At 36.1% G+C, this 21,302-nt stretch overlaps 1 protein-coding gene across 3 annotated transcripts in view; it reads left to right on the forward strand.

Annotated features, from left to right (window-relative positions):
* Positions 1-21,302, forward strand: part of CNTN5 (contactin 5) — a 1,343,675-nt gene that overhangs the window by 1,262,439 nt on the left and 59,934 nt on the right. For all 3 annotated transcript variants that reach the window (XR_012422789.1, XM_005579428.4, XM_065528914.1), the window contains 2 exons: positions 19,289-19,359; positions 20,838-21,072. Coding sequence is in view for 2 of the 3 variants with exons in the window: in XM_005579428.4 (XP_005579485.3) it covers positions 19,289-19,359; positions 20,838-21,072 (306 nt within the window). In the remaining variant the exon portion in view is untranslated. The remainder of the gene's footprint in view (positions 1-19,288; positions 19,360-20,837; positions 21,073-21,302) is intronic.

The following is a 21,302-nucleotide window of genomic DNA, read 5'->3' on the forward strand; positions in this document are numbered from 1 at the left end:
GTCAGTGCCCCACCCCCAGCCAACACCACCTCCGGTGCAAGGAGGCACACGGTTATCATCAGGCACCCCACCACCACCACCACCCTCACCCCAGGCCCAACCCCCACTACATTGCCTCCGCCACTGTGGTGAATGTCCCCAGGGAGACAGGCACCCAGGAACCCGCTAGCACTCATAGAAAGATTCAGTATTGTTAAAATGAACATGCTACCCAAAGCAATGTATAGAGTTCATGGTATTTCTATTAAACTACCATTGACATTCTTCACTGAACTACCAAAACTATTTTAAAATTCATATGAATCAAAAAAGAGTCCAAATAGTGAAGGCAATTCTAAGCAAAAAAAAAGAAAGCCAGAGGCAACATATTACCCAACTTCAAACTGTACTACAGGGCTACAGTAACGAAAACAGCATGGTACTGGTACTAAAACAGACATAGATGAGTGGAACAGACTAGAGAGTGCAGAAATATGGACTAACTCCTACAACCATGTGATCTTCGACAAACCTGACAAAAACAAGCACTGGGGAAAGGATTCCCTATTCAATAAATCATGCTGAGATAACTGGCTAGCCATATGCAGAAGATTGAAACTTGACCACTTCCTTTCACCATATACAAAAATTAACTCAAGATGGATTAAAGACTTAAATGTAAGGTACAAAACTATCAAAATCCAAGAAAAAACACCTAGGTAATACCATTCTGGTCATAGGAACGGGCAAAGATTTCATGATGAAGATGACAAAAGCAATTACAACAAAAACAAAAATTGACAAATGGGATCTAATTAAACTTAAGAGCTTCTGCACAGCAAAAGAAACTGTCAACAGAGTAAACAGATAACCCACAGAATATGAGAAAATTTTTGCAAACTCTATATCTGATAAGGTCTAATATCCAGCATCTACAAGGAACTTAAAGAAATTTACAAGAAAAAACAAACAGCCCCATTAGAAAGTGCACAAAAGACACGAGTAGACACTTTTCAAAAGAAGACATACATGTGGCCAACAATCATATGAGAAAAAGCTCAACATCACTGATCATCAGAGAAATGCAAAATGCAATGATATTAAAACCACAAATAAGATACCATCTCATGCCAATCACAGTGGCTATTACTAAAAAGTCAAAATATAACATGCTGGCAAGGTTGCAGAGAAAAAGGAACACTTATACTCTGTTGGTGGGAGTATAAATTAGGTCAACCATTGTGGAAGAAAGTGTGACAACTCCTCAAAGACCTAAAAACAGAAATAACATTTGACCCGATATTCCCATTACTGGGTGTATGCTCAAAGGCTTAAATACCTGGGTGATGAAATTACCTGTACAACAAACCCCCATGTCATAAGTTTACCTGTGTAACAAACCTGCACATGTACCCCTGAACTTAAAAGTTTAATTTAAAAAAAAATTCCACATGATCAAATTATCACATTAAAATTAAATAACAATACAAAAGATGTTCAGTTTTTTCCATATAAAAATTAAACAACCAAAAAAAAAAAAAGGTAAAATGGCTTAAATATGTTGGAAAAGATTCATCCACAGAAAATCCAACTTCTCCGCTTTTGTGATTTGCCTGTTATAAGTTGTTTTTTCTGCTACCTTTTCAATAGCATGAATTCTAAATTAAACATTAATTGCCTGGTTGGATTTTCATGCATCCATAAAACCAGCCTTGCTTTCATTGTGTACAGGTGTTCATTAATTAAGAGCATAACAGGTTAGTTGTTCTTCATTTTATGTACTCACTGTGCAGATACTGAAATGACTGCCAATAGTAGTACTTATGCTCACATATTTTCTAAAAAGCGCTGCCTTACTTTGCATATTGTTAATTGTGTTTAAACAAAGGCAAAGATTGCTGCCTAATTCAGAGGCTCTCTATAAATATTCATTTCAAAAATAAATAATCCATTTGGGATGAATAATCCTTTTCAACTTTTTATGGTATAAATCTCCTTGTGCTATAAAAAGCATTTTAGCAAAATCACTTTTACATTTCAAGCTAAAGTGTATTCAGATTCTACATTTTTTTTTTTTTTTTTTTTTTTTTTTTTTTTTTTTTGAGACGGAGTCTCGCTGTGTCTCCCAGGCTGGAGTGCAGTGGCGTGATCTCGGCTCACTGCAAGCTCCGCCTCCCGGGTTCACGCCATTCTCCCGCCTCAGCCTCCCAAGTAGCTGAGACTACAGGCGCCCGCCACCACGCCCGGCTAGTTTTTTGTATTTTTAGTAGAGACGGGGTTTCACCATGTTAGCCAGGATAGTCTCGATCTAATGTCTATTTCTGCAGCTACCTCAATCATGTATTGCCTGTCTCTATTTTATCATGAGTTCTATATACATGACATACTTTAGTCCATTAAAATCTTATGGAAGAGAAGTACTATGAAAAATGCACGAAGTACTCTCCTTTGAAAGTGAGTTGAGGAAGATTTGTATTGCGTACTTTATGCTTCTTGTACTGTGGTACCACATACATAGGGCTAGAGCTACTAATGGTGTTGAACCAAGTGTTGAATTATGTGCCTGTTTTGTCAGGCAGCACAGATTTAAAGAGACACCAATATCTTGAGACATCCTCTCAAATGATGCACTCTGCCTCTATTAAGTACATATCTAGTATTTTAAAAGATAATGCTGTTCTAAAGGGCCAACTAAACTTTGAAAATAGAGCTGCTTGGGAGAGAAAAGGTCTCACATTAGGGATGTTGAATTGTAAGTGGTATGCCTCTTTAAGGTTCACTTATTTAATAGAATATTCTAAATTCCAAAGCAGTGTAGCAAATCATTTCTGCCATAGAATTGCTTCTTTTCTGCATACCAAAAAACAGAATTTTTCTTTACAATTTTTATAAAGAGTATATTTTGAATTGTCCAGTCATTGAGAAACACTCGATCAGGCATGGTGGCTCATGCCTGTAATCTTAGCACTTTGGGATGCTGAAGCATAGGGATCATCTGAGTCCAGGAATTCAAGACCAGCCCGGCCAACATGGCAAAAACCATCTCTGCTAAAAATACAAATATCAGCCAGGCATGGTGGCACAGGCCTGTAATTTTAGCTATTCGGATGACTGAGGCATGAGAACCCGGGAGGCAGAGGTTGCACTGAGCAGACATTGCACCACTGCACTCCAGCCTGGGTGACAGAGTGAGACTGTCTCTCAAAAAATAAACAAATGGGAAAGAAACACTCTTGGCAGTCAGCAAAGATGAGATAATTGGCTCAGTCCAATTTCTTAGTATTAGGATGTCAAAATAATAATACAAATATATATTTTTACTTTTATGCACGCATTTAATTTTTAATTTATGTGGGTACACAGTAGGTGTATATATTTTGGGGTTACATGAGATATTTTAATACAGGCATACAATGCTTAGTAATTACATCAGGATACATAGGGTATTCATCCCCTCAAGCATCTATCCCTTGTGTTTCACACAATCCAATAATACACTTTTAGTCAGTTTAAAATGTACAATTAAATTATTTTTTACTACAGTCATCCTGTTATGCTAGCAAATACTAGGTCTTATTTATTCTTTTTAACTATTTTTTTATATCCATTAACCGTCTTCCCTTCCCCCCAACCCCCAACTACCAACTACACTTCCCAGCCTCTGGTAACCATCCTTCTACTCTCTATTTACATGAGTTTGATTGTTTTAATTTTTAGCTCATACCAATGAGTGAGAACAGGTGATGTTTGTCTTTCTGTGCCTGGCTTATTTCACTTAACATGATGACCTCCAGATCCATCCATGTTGTTGCAAATAACAGAATTTCATTCTTTTGTGGAGCTCAATAATACTACATGTGTACAAGTACCACATTTTCTTTATCCATTCATCTGCTGATGGACATTTAAGTTGCTTCCAGATCTTGGCTATGGTGAATATTACTGTAATAAACATGGGAGTGCAGATATCACTTCAATAAACTAACTTCCTTTCTTTTGGGTATATACCTAGGAGTGGGATTGCTAGACCGTATGGTAGCTCTATTTTTAGTTTTTCTAAGGAACCTCCAAACTGTTCTCCATAGTGTTGTACTAATTTATATCCCCACCAACAGTGTATGAGGGCTCCCTTTTCTCTACATCCTCACTAGCATTTATTATTGCCTGTCTTTTGGATATAAGCCAAGTAAACTGGGGTGAAATATCTTATTGAAGTTTTGATTTGCATTCCCCTGATGATCAATGATGTTGAGCACATTTTCATATGCCTATTTGCCATTTATATGTCTTCTTTTGAGAAATATCTATTCAAATATTTTGCCCATTTTTTAAATTGGATTTTTAGATTTTTTCCTATATAGTTGTTTGACCTCTTTATATATTCTATTTATTAATCCTTTGGCAGATAGTTTGCAAATATTTTCTTCCATTCTGTGGGTTGTCTCTTCCCTTTGTTTACTGTTTTCTTTGCTGTGCAGAAGCTATTTAAATTATCCCATTTGTCTATTTTTGCTTTAGTTTCCTGTGCTTGTGGTATATTGCTGAAGAAGTCTTTGCCTACTCCATTGTCTTGGAGAGTTTTCCCAATGTTTTCCTGTAGTAGTTTCATATTTTGAGGTCTTCAAATATAGCAAGAGACAGGATCTAGTTTCATTTTTCTGCATATAGATATCCAATTTTCCCAGAACTATTTAGTGAACAAACTGTCCTTTCCTTGATGTATGTTCTGAGAACTTTTATGGAAAATAAGTTCACTGTAGATGTATGGATTTATGTTGGGGTCCTCTATTATGTTCCATTGGTCCATATGTCTGTTTTTATGCCAGTGCCATGCTGTTTTGATCACTGTAGCTCTCAAGTATAATTTGAAGTCTGGTAATGTGATTCCACCAGTTTTGTTCTTTTGGCTTAGGATAGTTTTGGCTATTCTAGCTCTTTTGTCATCTGATATAAACTTAAGCATTGGTTTTTCTATTTCTGTAAAAAATATCATTGTTATTTTGATAGGGATTACATTAAATCTCTAGATTGCTTTGGATAGTATGGACATTTTAGCAATATTGTTTCTTATAATTCATGAACATGGAATATCTATTATTTTGTGTCATTTTCAATTTATTGCATCAGTGTTTTATAGTTTTTGTTATAGAGATCTTTCACTTATTTGGTTAATTCCCAGGTGTTGTATTTTATCTGTAGCTATTGTAAATAAGATTAGTTTCTTGATTTCTTTTTCAGATTGTTCACAGTTTGCATATAAAAATGCTACTGATTTTTGTATGTTGATTTTGTATCCTGAAAATTTACTGAATTTGATCATCAGTTCTAATTGTTTTTGGATGGGGTCTTTAGATTTTCCTAAACATATGATTATATCATCTGCAAACAAGAAAAAGTTGATGTCTTCCTTTCCAATTTGGATGCCTTTTATTTCTTTCTCTTGTCTGATTGCTCTAGCTAGGACTTCCAGTACTATGCTGAAAAACAGTGGTGAAAGTGGGCATCCTTGTCATGTTCCAGATCTAGGAGGAAAAGCTTTCAGTCTTTCCCCATTTAATATAATACTAGCTTGAGTTCATCATATATGATTTTTATGATGTTGAGTTATACTCCTTCTGTACCCACTTTATTGAGAGTTTTTATCAGGAAGAGATATTAAATTTTATCAAATGCTTTTTCAGCATCACTTGAAATTATCATAGGTGTTTTGTCCTTCATTCTATTGATAATAATGTATCACATTGATTTATTTGTGTATGTTGAATTGGCCTTGCATCCCAGGGATAAATTCCACTTGGTCATGATGAATGAATTTTTAATGTGTTGTTGAATTCAGTTTGCTAGTATTTTGTTGATAAATTTTGCATCAATACTTACCAGTGATACCAGTCTACAGTTTTTTTTCTTTCTCTTTCTTGATATGTCTTTGTCTATTTTTGGTACCAGGGTAATACTGGCCTCACAGAATGAATTTGGAAGTGTTCCCTCCTCCTCTATTTTTTTGAAATAGTTTGAGTAGAATTGGTATTAGTTCTTTTTTATATTTTTATTTTTATTTTTTCTTTATTATACTTTAAGTTCTAGGGTACATGTGTACAACGTGCAGGTTTGTTACATATGTATACTTGTGCCATGTTGGTGTGCTGCACCCATCAACTCATCAGCACCCATCAACTCGTCATTTACATCAGGTATAACTCCCAGTGCCATCCCTCCCCTCTCCCCCATCCCCATAATAGGCCCCAGTGTGTGTTGTTCCCCTTCCAGAGCAATGTTTGGTAGAATTCAGCAGTGAAGCCATTGAGTCTGAGGCTTTTTCTGGATGTCCATTTATTACAGCTTCAATCACACATTATTGATCTGCTTACATTTTGAATTTATTCATGGTTCAATCTTGATAGGTTGTATGTGTCTAGGAATTTGTCCATTTCTTCCAGATATTCCAATTTATTGACACATAGTTGCTCATAGTAGCTACTAATGATCCTTTGAATTTCTGCAGTGTCAGATATAATGTCTCCTTTTCATGTGCGATTTTGATTATCTGTGTACTCTCTTTTTTTCTTAGTCTGGCTAAAGATTTGTTCATTTTAACTTAAGAAAAAAACCTTTTTTTTCTATTGATCTTTTGTATTGTTTTCTTCATTTCAATTTCATTTATTTCTGCTCTGATCTTTATTATATTTTTCTTCTACTAATTTTGGGTTTGGTTTACTCTTGCTTTTCTAGCTCCTTAGGATCCATCATTAGGCTGTTGATTTGAAGTTTTTCTTTTTCTTTTTTTTTTTTTTTAATGATGTAGGCACTTATAGCTATGAACTTTCCTCTTAGTATTGCTTTTGCTGTATCCCACAGGTATGCTGTGATTCCATTATCTTTTGTCTCAAGAAATTTTTCAATTCCCTTCTTAATTTCTTCATTGACCCATGGGTCATTCGGGAGCATGTTTTTGCGACCTAACATACGGTCTATCCTTGAGAATAATCTATGTGCTGACGAAAAGAATGTGTATTCTTCAGCCGTTGGATAAAATGTTTTGTAAATATTTATTAGGTCAGTTTGTTCCATAGTATAGATTAAATCCAATCTTTCTTTGTTGATTTTCTGTCTGGAAGGTCTATCTAGTGCTGAAAGTTAGGTATTAAAGTCTCCAGCTATTGTTGCAGCGAGGCGTATCTCTCTTTCCTTACCTCTCATATTTCCTGTATATATCTGGGTACTCAAGCATTGAGTGCATATGTATTTCAAATTGTTATATCCTCTTGCTGAATTCACCCCTTTATCTTTATATGGTGAATTTCTTTATGTCTTCTTATAGTTTTTGTCTTGAAATTTATTTTTTTCTGATATGAATATAGCTACTACTGCTCTTTTGTGATTTCCACTGGCATGAAATATGTTTTTCTATCACTGTATTTTCAATCTATGAGTGTCTTTATAGGTGAATTGTGTTGCTTATAGGAAACAGGTTGTTGTGTATTATTTTTTTTAACCATTCAGCCACTCTGTCTTTTGAGTAGAGAGATTAGTCCATTTACGTGCAGTGTTATTATTGATAAGTAAGGACTTACTCCTGCCATTTTATTATTTGTTTTCTGGTTGTTTTGTGGTCTATTCTTCCTTCTTTCCTTTCTTCCTGTCTTCCTGTTAGTGAAGGTGTTTTTCTCTAATGATATGGTGTAATTTTCTTTTCATTTTTTGTGTATCTCTTGTAAGTTTTTGCTCTGAGGTTACCATGAGGTTTGCAAATACTAGCTTATAACCCATGATTTTAAGCCAATAACAACTTATCACTGTTTGCAAACAAAAAAAACAAGTAAAAAGAAAACTAGTAAAAAATCTACACCTTAACTTTAATTACCTCCTTTTTAACCTTCTGCTGTTTCTATCTTATTGTACTGTCTATGTCTTTGAATATTGTTGTAGTTATTATTTTATGTTAGTTCATAATTTAGTCTTTCTACTTAGAATAAGAGTAGTTTATACATCACAGTTACAGTGTTACAATGTTCTGTTTTCCTTGTACTTGCTATTACCAATGAGTTTTTTACATTCAGGCGATTATTTATTGCTCATTAATGTCCTTTTGTTTCTGATTGAAGCATTCTCTTTAGCACTTCTTGTAGGACAGGTCTGGTGTTGATGAAATCCCTCAGTTTTTCTTTGTCTGAGAAGCCTTTATTTCTCCTCATGTTTGAAGGATATTTTCACCAGATATATTACTCTATGGTAAAAGAGTAATTTTTTTTTTTCATTGGCACTTTAAATATGTCATACCGCTCTCTCCTGGCCTGTAAAGTTTCCACTGAAAGTCTGCTGCCAGACATATTGGAGCTCCTTTTTATGTTATTTTTTTTTTCTCTTACTGTTTTTAGGATTCTTTCGTTATCCTTGAGCTTTGGGAGTTTGATTATTAAATGCCTTGAGGCATTGTTCTTTAGGTTGAATCTGCTTGGTGTTCTATAACCTTCTTCTACTTAAATATTAATATTTTTCTCTAGGTTTGGGAAGTTCTCTGATATTACCCGTTTGAATAAACTTTATACCCGTATCTCTTTCTACCTTATCTTTAAGGGTAAAACTCTTAGATTTGCCCTTTTGTGGCTGTTTTCTAAATCTTGTAGGTGTGCTTCATTATTCTTTTTTCTTTTGTCTAGTATGACTATGTATTTTCAAACAGTCTATCTCAAAGTTTACTAATTCTTTCTTCTGGTAGATCAATTCTACTATTAAAAAACTCATGCTTTCTCCAGTATGTCAGTTGCATTTTTCAGCTGCAGAGCTTCTGCTGGATTCTCTTTATTATTTCAATCTCTTTGTTAAATTTATCTGGTATAAATCTGAATTCCTTCTTGGCATTCTACTAATTTTTTTTTTTTTTTTTTTTTTTTTTTTTTTTTTACTTTCCTCATAACACCTATTTTGATTTATCTGTCAGAAAGGTCACATATCTCTCTTTCTCCAAGATTGGTCCCCGGTGCCATATTTGGTTCATTTGCTGAAGTCATGTTTTCCTGGATGGTCTTGATACTTGTACATGTTTATCTGTGTCTGGCCATTGAAGAGTTAGGCATTTATTGTAGTTTTCGCAAGCTGGGCTTGTTTGTAACCTGCCTTTCTTGGGCAGGCTTTTCCAGGTACTTGAAAGGACTTGCATATGGTTATCTAGCTGTATCTGCTTTAGGGGACACCCCAAGCCCAGTAATGTGGTAGTTTTTTGAGGCTAGTAGAGGTACTGCCTTGATAGACTTGAACAAGATCTGAAAGAATTCTCTGGATTACCAGGCAGAGACTCTTGTTCTCTTTCCTTACTTTCTCCCAAACAAATGGAGTCTCTTTGTTCTGAGCCACCTGGAGCTGGGGATGAAGTGACATAAGTACCCTGGAGGCCACCACCCCTGGAACTGTGCTGGGTCAGACCTGAAGCCAGCACAGCACTCGGTCTCACCTATGGCCTGCTATAACCACTCCTGAAAGTCACTCGCTGGTAACTGCCTATGTTTGCTCAAGGCCCTAGAGCTCTAAAACTAGCATGTAGCAAAGTGAGCCAGGCCAGCGTCCTTCCTTTCAGGCTGGTGAGATCCCCTAGGGCCTAGGCGGATCCAGAGGTGCCATCCAGGAGCCAGGGACTAGAGTCAAAATCCTTAGAAGTCTACTTGGTGTTCTGTTGTACTGCAGCTGAGTTGATACTGAAACCACAAGACACAGTCCTTCCCATTCTTCCCTCTCCTTTCCAAAGGTAGAAGAGCCTCACCACACGGTTACTGCCACCAAAAGCCCATGGGTCGTACTGCCAGTCTACTGCCAGTGTTCCCTTTAGGCCCAAGGTCTCTTAAGTTAGCTTTTGGTGAATGTTGCCTGGTCTAGAACTCACCCTTCAGGGCAGTGGGCTCCCTTCTGTCCTTGGGCAGGTCCAGAAATGCTGTCAAAGAGCCAACTCCTGGGATCAGGGACCCCAAGAGCCCTCTTAGTTCTCTACACCTCTGTGGCTGAGCTGGTACCTAAGGTTCGAGACAAACTCTCCTTTACTTTTTATAGCAGATGATTAATCCTGCCAAGACTGTGTCTTTCTCTTCAAGGTGGTGGTTTCCTTTCTTGCCCAGGATGTGTCTAGAAATTTCATACAGGAGCTAGGGTCTGAAAAGAGGACTTCACAACCATGACCAGTGCCCTATACTCCTGTGGCTGAGCTGGTATCCAAGCAGCAAGAAAAAGTTCTCCCCACTCTTCCTCCTCCTCTCCTAAAGTGGGAGGAAGGTATCTCTTATGGATCTTCAAGCTATGCAGCCTGGACCAAGGAAAGGGATGGCATCAACACTCCCCCAGCACTCCACCCCAGCTGATATTTTAGAGATCACATGTTTTCCAAGTCCACTAGCTCTGAGCCCAGTTCAACACGGACTTGCCTAGGAGTTGCAGTCCTTGTGGCCTAGACTACCTTTCAAGTTTATTTAGGGCCCCAGAGCACTCGAGTCTGAGGTGGTGAGGCTTTCAGGAACTCAAGTTCTGACCACTGCGATGGGAGATTTCCCTCTGGTTAGGACTAGTTTAAATATTCCCTCTGGGCCAGGCACTGTGGCTCACAACTGTAATCCTACCACTTTGGGAGGCCGAGGTGGGTGGATCACCTGTGTTCAGAAGTCAAGACCAGCCTGACCAACATGGTGAAACCTCATCTCTACTAAAAATACAAAAATTAGCCGGGCGTGGTAGCGGGTGCCTGTAATCCCAGCTACTTGGGAGGCTGAGGCCCAAGAATCACTTGAACCCAGGAGGCAGAGATTGCAGTGAGCCAAGATCACACCATTGCACTCCACCCTGGGCAACAGAGCGAGACTCTGTCTCACCAAAAAAATAAAAAATTTAAATAAATGAATAAATAAATAAATAAATTCCCTCTGTGGGTGGGTGTCAGCTGAGTTTGGTCTGGTTTTGCTTTCTTCTATAACCAGGCAACACTGAATTTAATGTCTCACAATTGCTGCACTCTCCCTCTCCCAAGCAAACAGATTTTCTCTTCTGTGTTGCGGGGCCACTGCTGGGGGATGGAGGAATGGTGGTCTCAGTGATTCAAGACTGTTTTTCCTACCTCTTCAGTGAATCTTTCAGCAATTTGAAGTTTAAACCAGATACTGTGAGTGCTCACCTGATTTTTGGTTCTTACCAAAGTGCTTTTTATGTGTAGCAGCGTCCTTGCCAAGGGGACAATCAGTGGAGCCTTCTATTCTGCCAACTTGCTCTGCCTCCATCTCCTATATTTAAGTGCAATTTTCTTACAAGTTTTAGTTAGAAATTAGATAGATTGATAAATAAAGATAGACAGCCCTTGTTTGATTTTTGAAATGTGTTAACATCATCAAACCAATATATAAATTTGGGATAATATAATGGAAATAGTTTTATTTAAAAAGATGACACTCGGGAGAAAAAAATCACATGTGGGGAAATGAATCTGAAATATACACGGTGGGTGAAATGGAAAAATATATAAAGTAAATACAGCATTGTCAATTTTGTCATATAATTGAATTTTAATATTCTATAAGTTACATGTTCTTAACACTGCTGAAAGATAAATGAAGGCCGGGCGCAGTGGCTCACGCCTGTAATCCCAGCACTTTGCGAGGGTGAGGCGGGCAGATCACGAGGTTAGGAGATTGAGACCATCTTGGCTAACACGGTGAAACCCTGTCTCTACTAAAAAATACAAAAAATTAGCCGGGCGTGGTGGTGGGCGCCTGTAGTCCCAGCTACTCAGGAGGCTGAGGCAGGAGAATGGCGTAAACCCGGGAAGCAGAGCTTGCAGTGAGCCGAGATCATGCCTCTGTGCTCCAGCCTGGGCCACAGAGCCAGACTCTGTCTCAAAAAATAAAAAAATTTAAAAAAAGATAAATGAAAGGGAGAAAAGATACAGTTAACTATGTACCTTGTCATTCAGAAAGGTCTGATCTTCTCTATAGTATAAAATTTCTATTATCTTTAAAACTATTGGTATACATCTCAATATTTGCAGTTTATTTCAAATTTTAATGAATTATATATACACACATGAATGAATATACATATAGGCTTATGTGTGTATGTATTTTTTAAAGAAAAAAAATGCACCTATCATGAAAGGTTGGAGTTTTTATCTAGATTAATGTTCTACTGTGCCACTTAAAAGTAGGGTGGACATAGGCAAGAAGTATGTCATTTAAGGCTTAAATTTCTCACTCATAAAATGGGGATACCACAACCTACTCCTTTTGACCATTGTATTAAATAAGATTTTTAAATGCATATAAAGAGCTTTGCACAGTGCCTGGCACATAAATGCTCAATATTATTGGAAGCTATTTTATTATATCACCTCCATTGTTAATTTAAATGAGTTATCAATTTATTAGATGGAAATTTACAAACTAGTAATCATGAAAAAGTATATTTTTTTCATATTGAGAAAATATTTTCAGAGTTAAATGCATGTTTGTTGATATAGTAAGAACCCTACAGTCTCTTGGCTTGCAGCTCTGCAGTCAACTTCCCAAGATACCCTCACTGTGAGAAGTGTCTGCTGCAGACAGCCAACGTTCTATCATGCCCTATCATCCAGCCCACTAGAACAACAGGAGAGTCAAGAGAACGTTTTAGCATATGGAACACACTACAGAGCATGCATGTCTTCTAAATCATCCTTGCAAACCTCTAGCTGGCCTTCCTATGATGCTTTTTCATTCTTCCTATCTAATTAGTACTGTCTGTAAGGAGGTTTTATATTTCTCAACATTTAGCCATTTTCTTTGGTTCTTGTAGCATAGACAAGGCAAAAGGAGTAGAGAAAAAGAAGTGTTGAATGAAAGGCTATGGTTACACATTTTTTCACACATTCAAATTGTTTTGCTTTCTAGTTATTTTTTTTTTCTTACACTGTATTCTATCCCTTCATTCTCTTCTGACTCAAATGGAAAATTACACATATATTTCTGGCCACAAAAGGAAAAATATTTTTTCTACATTTGAAAATGCAAATGCCAGTAAATAGCCATAGAGGTTAAAAAAAAAAAAAAAAAGGTTTTCTTCTTCTCCCACCATTGCTCTCCACTATGCTTAAAGTGATCCCAAACCTCAGCTTCAAATAAATCCTAAGCACTTTTATGTACTAGAGCAGTCGCATTTTCAAGTATTTAAAAATTCCAGTTTAATTTTATTAGAAAAATTAAATCTCACATCCAATTCTATGTTCTCCCATTCCTTCCCAGCACAGACCTGACCCAATAGCTATGATCTGTCCTTTCTTTCTTCCTTTCACTTTATTTCCTACCTTCCAGCTGTGCTCTGGCACTTTCCAGGTCAGATAAGAAGGAGAAAAACTTCCACTTAGATGGTGCAATTTGTGGTTCTCACATGGGTGTTAAATGTTCTACGTGATGGCCTTTATCCACATGCTACTGCTTTCTCCTGTGGGGTGCATTGGGTTCTTTGAAGACATCTTGCCCCCTAGCAGTCAGCCTTATTGGGTGTGGTCCTAACAACCCTATTCAAACCTAGCCTCATGACCACTTGGTTCACAGTAACCATTTCACATTCCCAGCCTGCCAAAATCTAGAATTAAACGATATTCTCAGGAACTATTTTGGCCTCTTCTCCTGAGTTTCCTCAAGTCGATCAGTATGAAATTGAGGTATTCTAGAAAACTCTGAAGCTCAATAGCATCCATACAAGGCATGATCAGTAAGCATCTGAACTTCTCTATAGTGGTTGTCTTGCTCCTCTCCTTATTTACCTTGATGAAGAAATAATATCCCCACTTCTCTATTGACAGCTGGGGTTGGAAGGAGATGCTATAGCAAATCCACCTTCTAAACTGACAACCTTGTTTTAAGACAGCATTACTTGCGCATGTATGTATATGAGTTGGAGGCAAGCAATGAGAAAGAGTCATAAAATTGGTTTCCCTAATTCGTAGCAAGACCCGTTTTCTTCAGCCATTCTCACTTTAGCATCTGAGACTACATGTGACTCATTCCAAGTTCAGAAAACAGTCGTTTAACTTCCTCTTACAATTTCTTAAGTTGTATACTACCTTCTGACTCCTACAAAGGATCCTGCTCTGTTGACATTTGTATTTTCACAGTTCTTGTCCATGACGGTGACTTAACAAAATTCCCTTGAGTTCAAAAGTTATGGAAGAGACACAAAGGAATATTATTATAAGATGGGCTGGATTAGTTTTATCTGGGGGTATGTGAATTAGCTTTGTATATATTTCTGCTTGCCTTTTCTTTCTCCCCTTTTTAGCAACAAATCTGATACAAAGATTAGTTTACCTATTCTTTGCTTTTAGTTCCTTGTGAATCCATATAAACAAAGAGAATATGAGTTGAGATAAATACCATTCATTTTATACACTCACCTCCTATCTTCTTGACTATTGCTATTTATAAGGAGGTTTATAAATCAGAAAATTCTTACATTTCCTGAAATATCCTAGGAATCTCTTTCACAAATTCAAATAGCTATTTTGCCTAGATTTGCAGATTGAAACAAGCTATGGCAAAACTGAAAGCATAATTCCTTTGGTACTACCAAAACAATATTATTGGAATATCCAAGAAGGATATTCTGTTTCAAGATTATGTGTGCATAGACTCATGCTGAACTTTCAGCAATTCTCATAGAAGACTTCACCACTTTCTCTTTTTTGAATCTAAACATATAATAGTATTAAATAATATTTATTGATTATAGTTCCGGGTACCATGATGAATAATCATGAAAATAACCTTAAGAAGCAGGTATAATTAGTGTCTCCATGAGACAATGGAAATACAGGTTAAAAAATATTTTTAGTCAAGCAATTAGAGTGGTAGAACTAGGATTCAAGCCTAGATCTTTCTCACTCGCACTTCTCACTCCCACAAGAAAACCTTCACCATTTGTACATACCACTTTATCTACCCTAATAAGAATAAAAGCATTATTTAAACTGTTTAGGAAGTACCACTGGTTTTTTCAGGGGGTGGGGGTGGGGTGGTGGGCAAGGGGAACTCCTTCAATTTAACTCTTTCTGTAAACTAAGCCTGAGTTAGAATCAATAATGGAAATATTCCTGTGCTACATACTGCAATTTGAGTAGAAAAAAAAAATATTTTTTAAATGTTCCTCTTGACTTCTACCTTTGCTATATAAACTCCCTCTCTTCCCTCTTTTCATTCTTTGGCACCTTTCTTTCCAAACCAATTGCCAGATAACCATTAAGCTCCAAAAACATGGCCTGTCCCAGGTCTCGAATAAAGCTATATTTTTCAATGAGTGGGGTAAGCGCTTACTGTAAAGTGGAAATTTTTCAGGGAAAAAACGATTGGTGAATGATTTCATTATGTTTTATTATAGTTAAGTGCTAATTAAAGTGTGTTATTAGTGTGACTCAGTTTGTTCAACCTACTGAGAAGTTCTTTGATATTCTGGCGTGGTTCAACTAAGGTAGTACACTATATTTTATTCATTCTGTGTTTCCAAGAATGTTTTCAATGTTTAAGAGGAAAAGAGACATGAGTTTGTATTTCAACATGCCAGGTAAGACTTAAAACAGCTAGGCATCTGTAGCTTGTGGACAAAGTATCAATTACATTATCTGCTTATGGAGCAGCTTTGCTCAGAAAGAAATTCAGAAGAATCAGACTTAAACCTGCTAACCATATGTATAAACTTGATTCTCTAAGCTAATATGCTCATGACATTTATCAGTAGTTGACTGAGGAAAAAGAGTCTAGCTGCTTAATCCTGTATTCAAATTTTATTAATTATATTTAAAATATATTTGGTCTTAAGGTAAACAAGTATTTCTCTGGACTCAGTGAAAGCATTTATTAGATATTTGATTATATTAATTTTGTGCTTCTAGCAAGAATGATAGAACTTTTACACCATAAGGGTTCCGAAAGATTAAGTCAAATCCCTTCAGATCACGAATATGTTGTTTTATAAAGGGATATAATTAAAACCAGCGGACTCCATCAGTGCAGAGATAATAACTGTGTGCCACCAACTTGAATAGAAAATGAGTGTACATGGGTTTCACTGATTAACTGCATGTAATTAGGAAATTTAAGCCAATTGGAATTAGAGCACCCAATTCAAATCTTGTGCCCACGACAACAAAACACTGCCTGAGATGAAGCTATTACAGCCTAAAGTTTTCCATTAGTGAATCCAATTATATCTAGTAAACTTTTTTTAAAATTTGAGTAGCTGTTACTTATACACATATGCTATTGAAACACGGTGAGCCATAATGCCTCTTTTGTCAGTTATTGTTCATTAAAATTGGAGGTAGGGTAAGACAAGGATGATCTTATTTCTTTACATTAAGTTGAAGATGGGCTATCTTGTCTTGAAAATAAATTAGAGGCAGTAAGGAAACCTCAAGGATCTGATTTTCAAGTGATAAAAATGTTTTTAAAACTTAGATCATTAGTTGAAAATTGAAATCACAGAGTACTTTCAAAAAATTAATTAAATTGAAGTGAATGAAATCATAGAAAGCCTTCTTTTGCTTTCTTAGTTTCTCAAAATGAAAATTTTCCCCAAAATGTTCACTTTTTATTTTTTACTCACACAGTTAAAACTTTGAAAAATCTAAATTGGTAAATTGTTTTTTAAAAATGAAAAAGTATCAATGGACGTGAAACAATCCGACAAAAGCTTCAACAGTTTTGATTTCAAATAGTTACTTTGTTTTATTCTATTCATATCTTTTAAATAGGCTTCTAGATGTTCACTAGAGCGCCTAGAGCCTACTGTAAAACTGTAATCTAGAGTTTCTGAGCATCATTTTTTTTGTTTTTAGATGATGTTTTAGGGTTGAACAAAGTAGAAAAGAATCTTCAATGCCTACTCTTTCCACAGAAACCTATAATCTTAGGAATGATGTCCTCAAAGAAGAGGATTCAAAGCCCTAAATTTAGAGTACAAATTTAGTTCAATTTAATGGACGAAGTACTGGGTCTGGTATACATTACCCATGATGTTATTTAAATGTGAGTTTTCAGAGATAAATGTGAAGAGTGTATGTGTGTGTTTATGTGTGTGTATACATTTTTTAAAAAACAATACTACTAAGAGAAGCAGTAATGGCATGATATCAATAAATCATTAATATCTTGTATCCACTATTTATTTTACTGTGCTTTGATGGTCACAATATTCAGAAGTCTGAGATTAGCCAAAAAGGGAATATTTGAAAATTTGGATCCCTGTCCTTTTACATATACAGTTAACCCAGCTCCATTCTTGTGTGTCTTACCTATAACATTGACCAGAAAATAAATTTAGACTAATCCTACATAACAGTGGTTTTTCAGACATGGTGATAAGGCATACTGACATGTTACAGTTTGTTACATGTGGCCACAACTATGACTACTAATACATAACTCAATAAGTGATTTGTTTGCTGTTCATATAAATTAGGTCGTATTTACAGATATTGCTCTAATTGCATCATTTTTCTCAGTTGAATTCCATGTGATTTCTTGGAAGAGAGAAAAAAGGGTATCCAATTCCATGCAATTCTGAGGGAATCCATGAGATGAACTCCTCACATGAATAATCCTCAGTATGTATGTAACAGTGAAAGAATAAAGATTGGTAACTGCTGCTGCATAATCCTATATTGGCAGCAGCTGCATGAGCCTGAGCAAGAGAATTGTGTTCACGGAGAAAAGTGCCAAAGGATACTGAAATGTAGACCCTGACAAATAAAGGTTATTTATTTCAGTTGAGCCAATTATATATTCACAGGTTTGCTCACCCTCTTTTCTGGCCCAAGGATAATTTGGTTGTTTTTTTTTTTTCCTTCCCAGGAGTATATAAATTCCACTTCAGTTTTTCTGGTGTATAAAAGGCTGTGCGAATATCTACCAGTAATTAATAGCCTTTTATTCCAAGTAAGTAATAGATAGGAGTGAATTTATTGTTTATGAGTATATCAATATCGTTTAAAAACGATATGCTGGAATAGAAAGGCAATGCTGAAGTGTAAAATTGCTAATGCAGGCTCATAGCCTGGAAAATGATTTCTTTTAATAGTTTTCTTCATTTAAAAGTTCGTCATTTGAAAATGTTCCCTTTCAACTGCAGATTTTGTGGTTTGGTGCATTGAAGGGGAAATTTATTCCTTTGACACATTTATTCTTTTAATAGTTATTCATTTGAAAAAGTTTCACTGGTTGCCCATAACTTTTGCAGTTTGCAGAGATATTCATTCTTGACAGATTTTTTTAAATGTTTATTCATTTAAGTAGGTTCTCACTACACGGAATTGTTGCTAAGGTTTAAAAAAAAAAATACTGGAGCTTCCTGGGGGTTCTGGTAAGGCAGTAATGCTAATCTTGACCTGTGGATTTTTCAGTGGCTCTGCAAGCCCCGGGATAACAAAAAAGAGTCATATCATTAGCAAAGAGGAGAAAAGTGAGCAATTGTATGGACAAAATTTACCTAATCATTATTAGATGTTCTTGGCTATAGTGTTAATTATTAATTTAGAAATCGCTACCACAGAGCATTTTCTTTTTTTTTTTTTTCTTTTTTTTTTTTTTTTATTATTATACTTTAAGTTGTAGGGTACATGTGCATAACGTGCAGGTTTGTTACATATGTATACTTGTGCCATGTTGGTGTGCTGCACCCATCAACTCGTCATTTACATCAGGTATAACTCCCAATGCAATCCCTACCCCCGCCCCCCTCCCCATGATAGGCCCCGGTGTGTGATGTTCCCCTTCCTGAGTCCAAGTGATCTCATTGTTCAGTTCCCACCTATGAGTGAGAACATGCGGTGTTTGGTTTTCTGTTCTTGTGATAGTTTGCTAAGAATGATGGTTTCCAGCTGCATCCATGTCCCTACAAAGGACACAAACTCATCCTTTTTGATGGCTGCATAGTATTCCATGGTGTATATGTGCCACATTTTCTTAATCCAATCTGTCACTGATGGACATTTGGGTTGATTCCAAGTCTTTGCTATTGTGAATAGTGCTGCAATAAACATACGTGTGCATGTGTCTTTGTAGCAGCATAATTTATAATCCTTTGGGTATATACCCTTTAAGAGGTGTGGTACAATAAGTGGTCATGAAAAAAAAAAGCATATCAAAATCTGCCACATAGATTTGAAAGCAGGGTGTTTCTGTCACCAATATTTTGTTTTAATCTTTAATATGACCATCTGACTTCAAACAAACTTTTGACTTATTTCGGGATTTTATCCAACTTAGGTTGGGAGTTGGGAGTATTCTCCTCACTCTCCACCCATTTTTATCCACAGTTCCGAAGACAGCGCCCACCAATGTAAGTGGAAGAAGTGGAAGAAGGCATGAGTTAGTCATTGCCTGGGAGGTAAGAAAACACATGTGTCACAAAGTACTTCAGGTGTTTGTTTGGCTTAGTGTGAGATTTAATTGTTTTATGATTAAGCAGTTCACCTGATTCATTTAGAGGCTAAAACCGGTGGAAGGAAGGAATTAACCACTGCTGAATAAATGCCACATTACCCAGGCTATCTCATGTAACCCATACAACAGTCTTATTAGTTGGGATGATTTTCTTCATTTTACAAATCATGAAACTGAGGCATTGTTACATACTTTCCCTAGTAAACAGAATTGTGACTTTGATTACAAAATGTGTGTTACGTTGTCTATCTCATCGTATGGCTTCCAAAGTATCATTTGTCAAAGAAAAACAGTGGAGATGAAGGGGGAGGGGGTGTGAAGAGTACATTTATTCTCCATGAAGCCACCTTCCTTTTTTAATGTTAAATAACCTTATTATTAAATATAACTATGTAGCTCATAGGAATCTGTCTTAGAATATACAGAAATGGAAATGTCTGTTACAGCAAATAGAGCAACTCCTTTACAATCTCTAAGAACAATAAGAAGGTGTACAGAGATATCTTTTCCCAGTAAGAATTATTCCATGAGCACGTCACCTGTCCTATTTTTTTTTTTGTCCTTTCCCCCTTTTCTTCAATAAAACTTCATACATTGTTTTTGATGTCTATAAAGGTATTAACTTTCCAATAGCTGACCTTCGCTGAGACGAAATTTCTCTACATGGAACTGCCTTTCCATGTAAGCTTTCATATAATGGGCTTTGTCTCTCTTCCACCACTTAATACATGGCTTTTCTTCATAACAAAATTCAAGGGAAAAAATCTACTTAGCAAATATTTATTGCGTATCTGCTGTGTGTGAAGCACTGTGCTGGACAGTGGCTGGCAACTTTTCCACATTGACTGGTCAATCACAATTATTCTTTTCTATGGTGTGCAGTTGAAGCCCATGTAACAATTTAAATCTACGCTATATAGCACAAGAAGCTTCTTGAATACCATAGTCCAATTTTTTCATGTCAGCAACCATAAAAGCAATTGCAAAGCACACTAGAAAAAAAGGTTTTAACATTACTATATCTTACTTTTGTGGTCTAAAGGGCTCTGCAGAGCATTACCAATGACAAGATATTCCCAGCCACCAGACCATAGGACAGTTTTCCCCAACATGTTAATCCAAATATCTTCATTTCATATACATGACTAATTGGAGCAAATTTGTTTCACTTCAAAAGTTTTCAATTCTCTTGAGATTTTTGTACATTTCAACTGATACAATTTTTCTTCTTTTACCTTTAAAGCTTTTTAACTTTCAAAGAAGTGCCAAAGTGATTGTACTATTTTGGCTTCCAATGTAGTATAAAGATTTGAGATTCTCCTTTCTCTAGTTATCTATACGTGTTTTAAAATTAAGAATTGGGAGAAAGTGGATTTTTAATCAATCATTTTGATGATAATTAATTACATTTTTCTTCTTTAGCCAGTATCTGAAGAGTTTCAGAATGGGGAAGGCTTTGGCTATATTGTGGCTTTCAGACCCAATGGAACACGTGGCTGGAAGGAAAAAATGGTGACATCCTCTGAAGCTTCCAAATTCATTTATCGAGATGAAAGTGTCCCTCCTCTTACTCCCTTTGAAGTGAAAGTTGGCGTTTATAACAATAAAGGAGATGGGCCTTTTAGTCAAATTGTGGTCATCTGTTCAGCTGAAGGAGGTCAGATTTTTATTCCTATTATTTTTATTTAATATTTTATTTTGTTATACAAATAATCAGATATTGTTGTACATATGAGAAAATACAAATAAGGCAAAAGAAATTCATAATCTCACTAAACTTTTCAAATATATATTTTCCAACCTTTTTTAATTTTTTAAATTAAAAGTTGATTATTCCACGTATGTTTATGTTTTTCACACCCTGACAATATATGGCAAACATATATC

The sequence above is a fragment of the Macaca fascicularis genome, chromosome 14 (genome assembly GCF_037993035.2).
Source record: "Macaca fascicularis isolate 582-1 chromosome 14, T2T-MFA8v1.1".
NCBI lineage: Eukaryota > Metazoa > Chordata > Mammalia > Primates > Cercopithecidae > Macaca > Macaca fascicularis.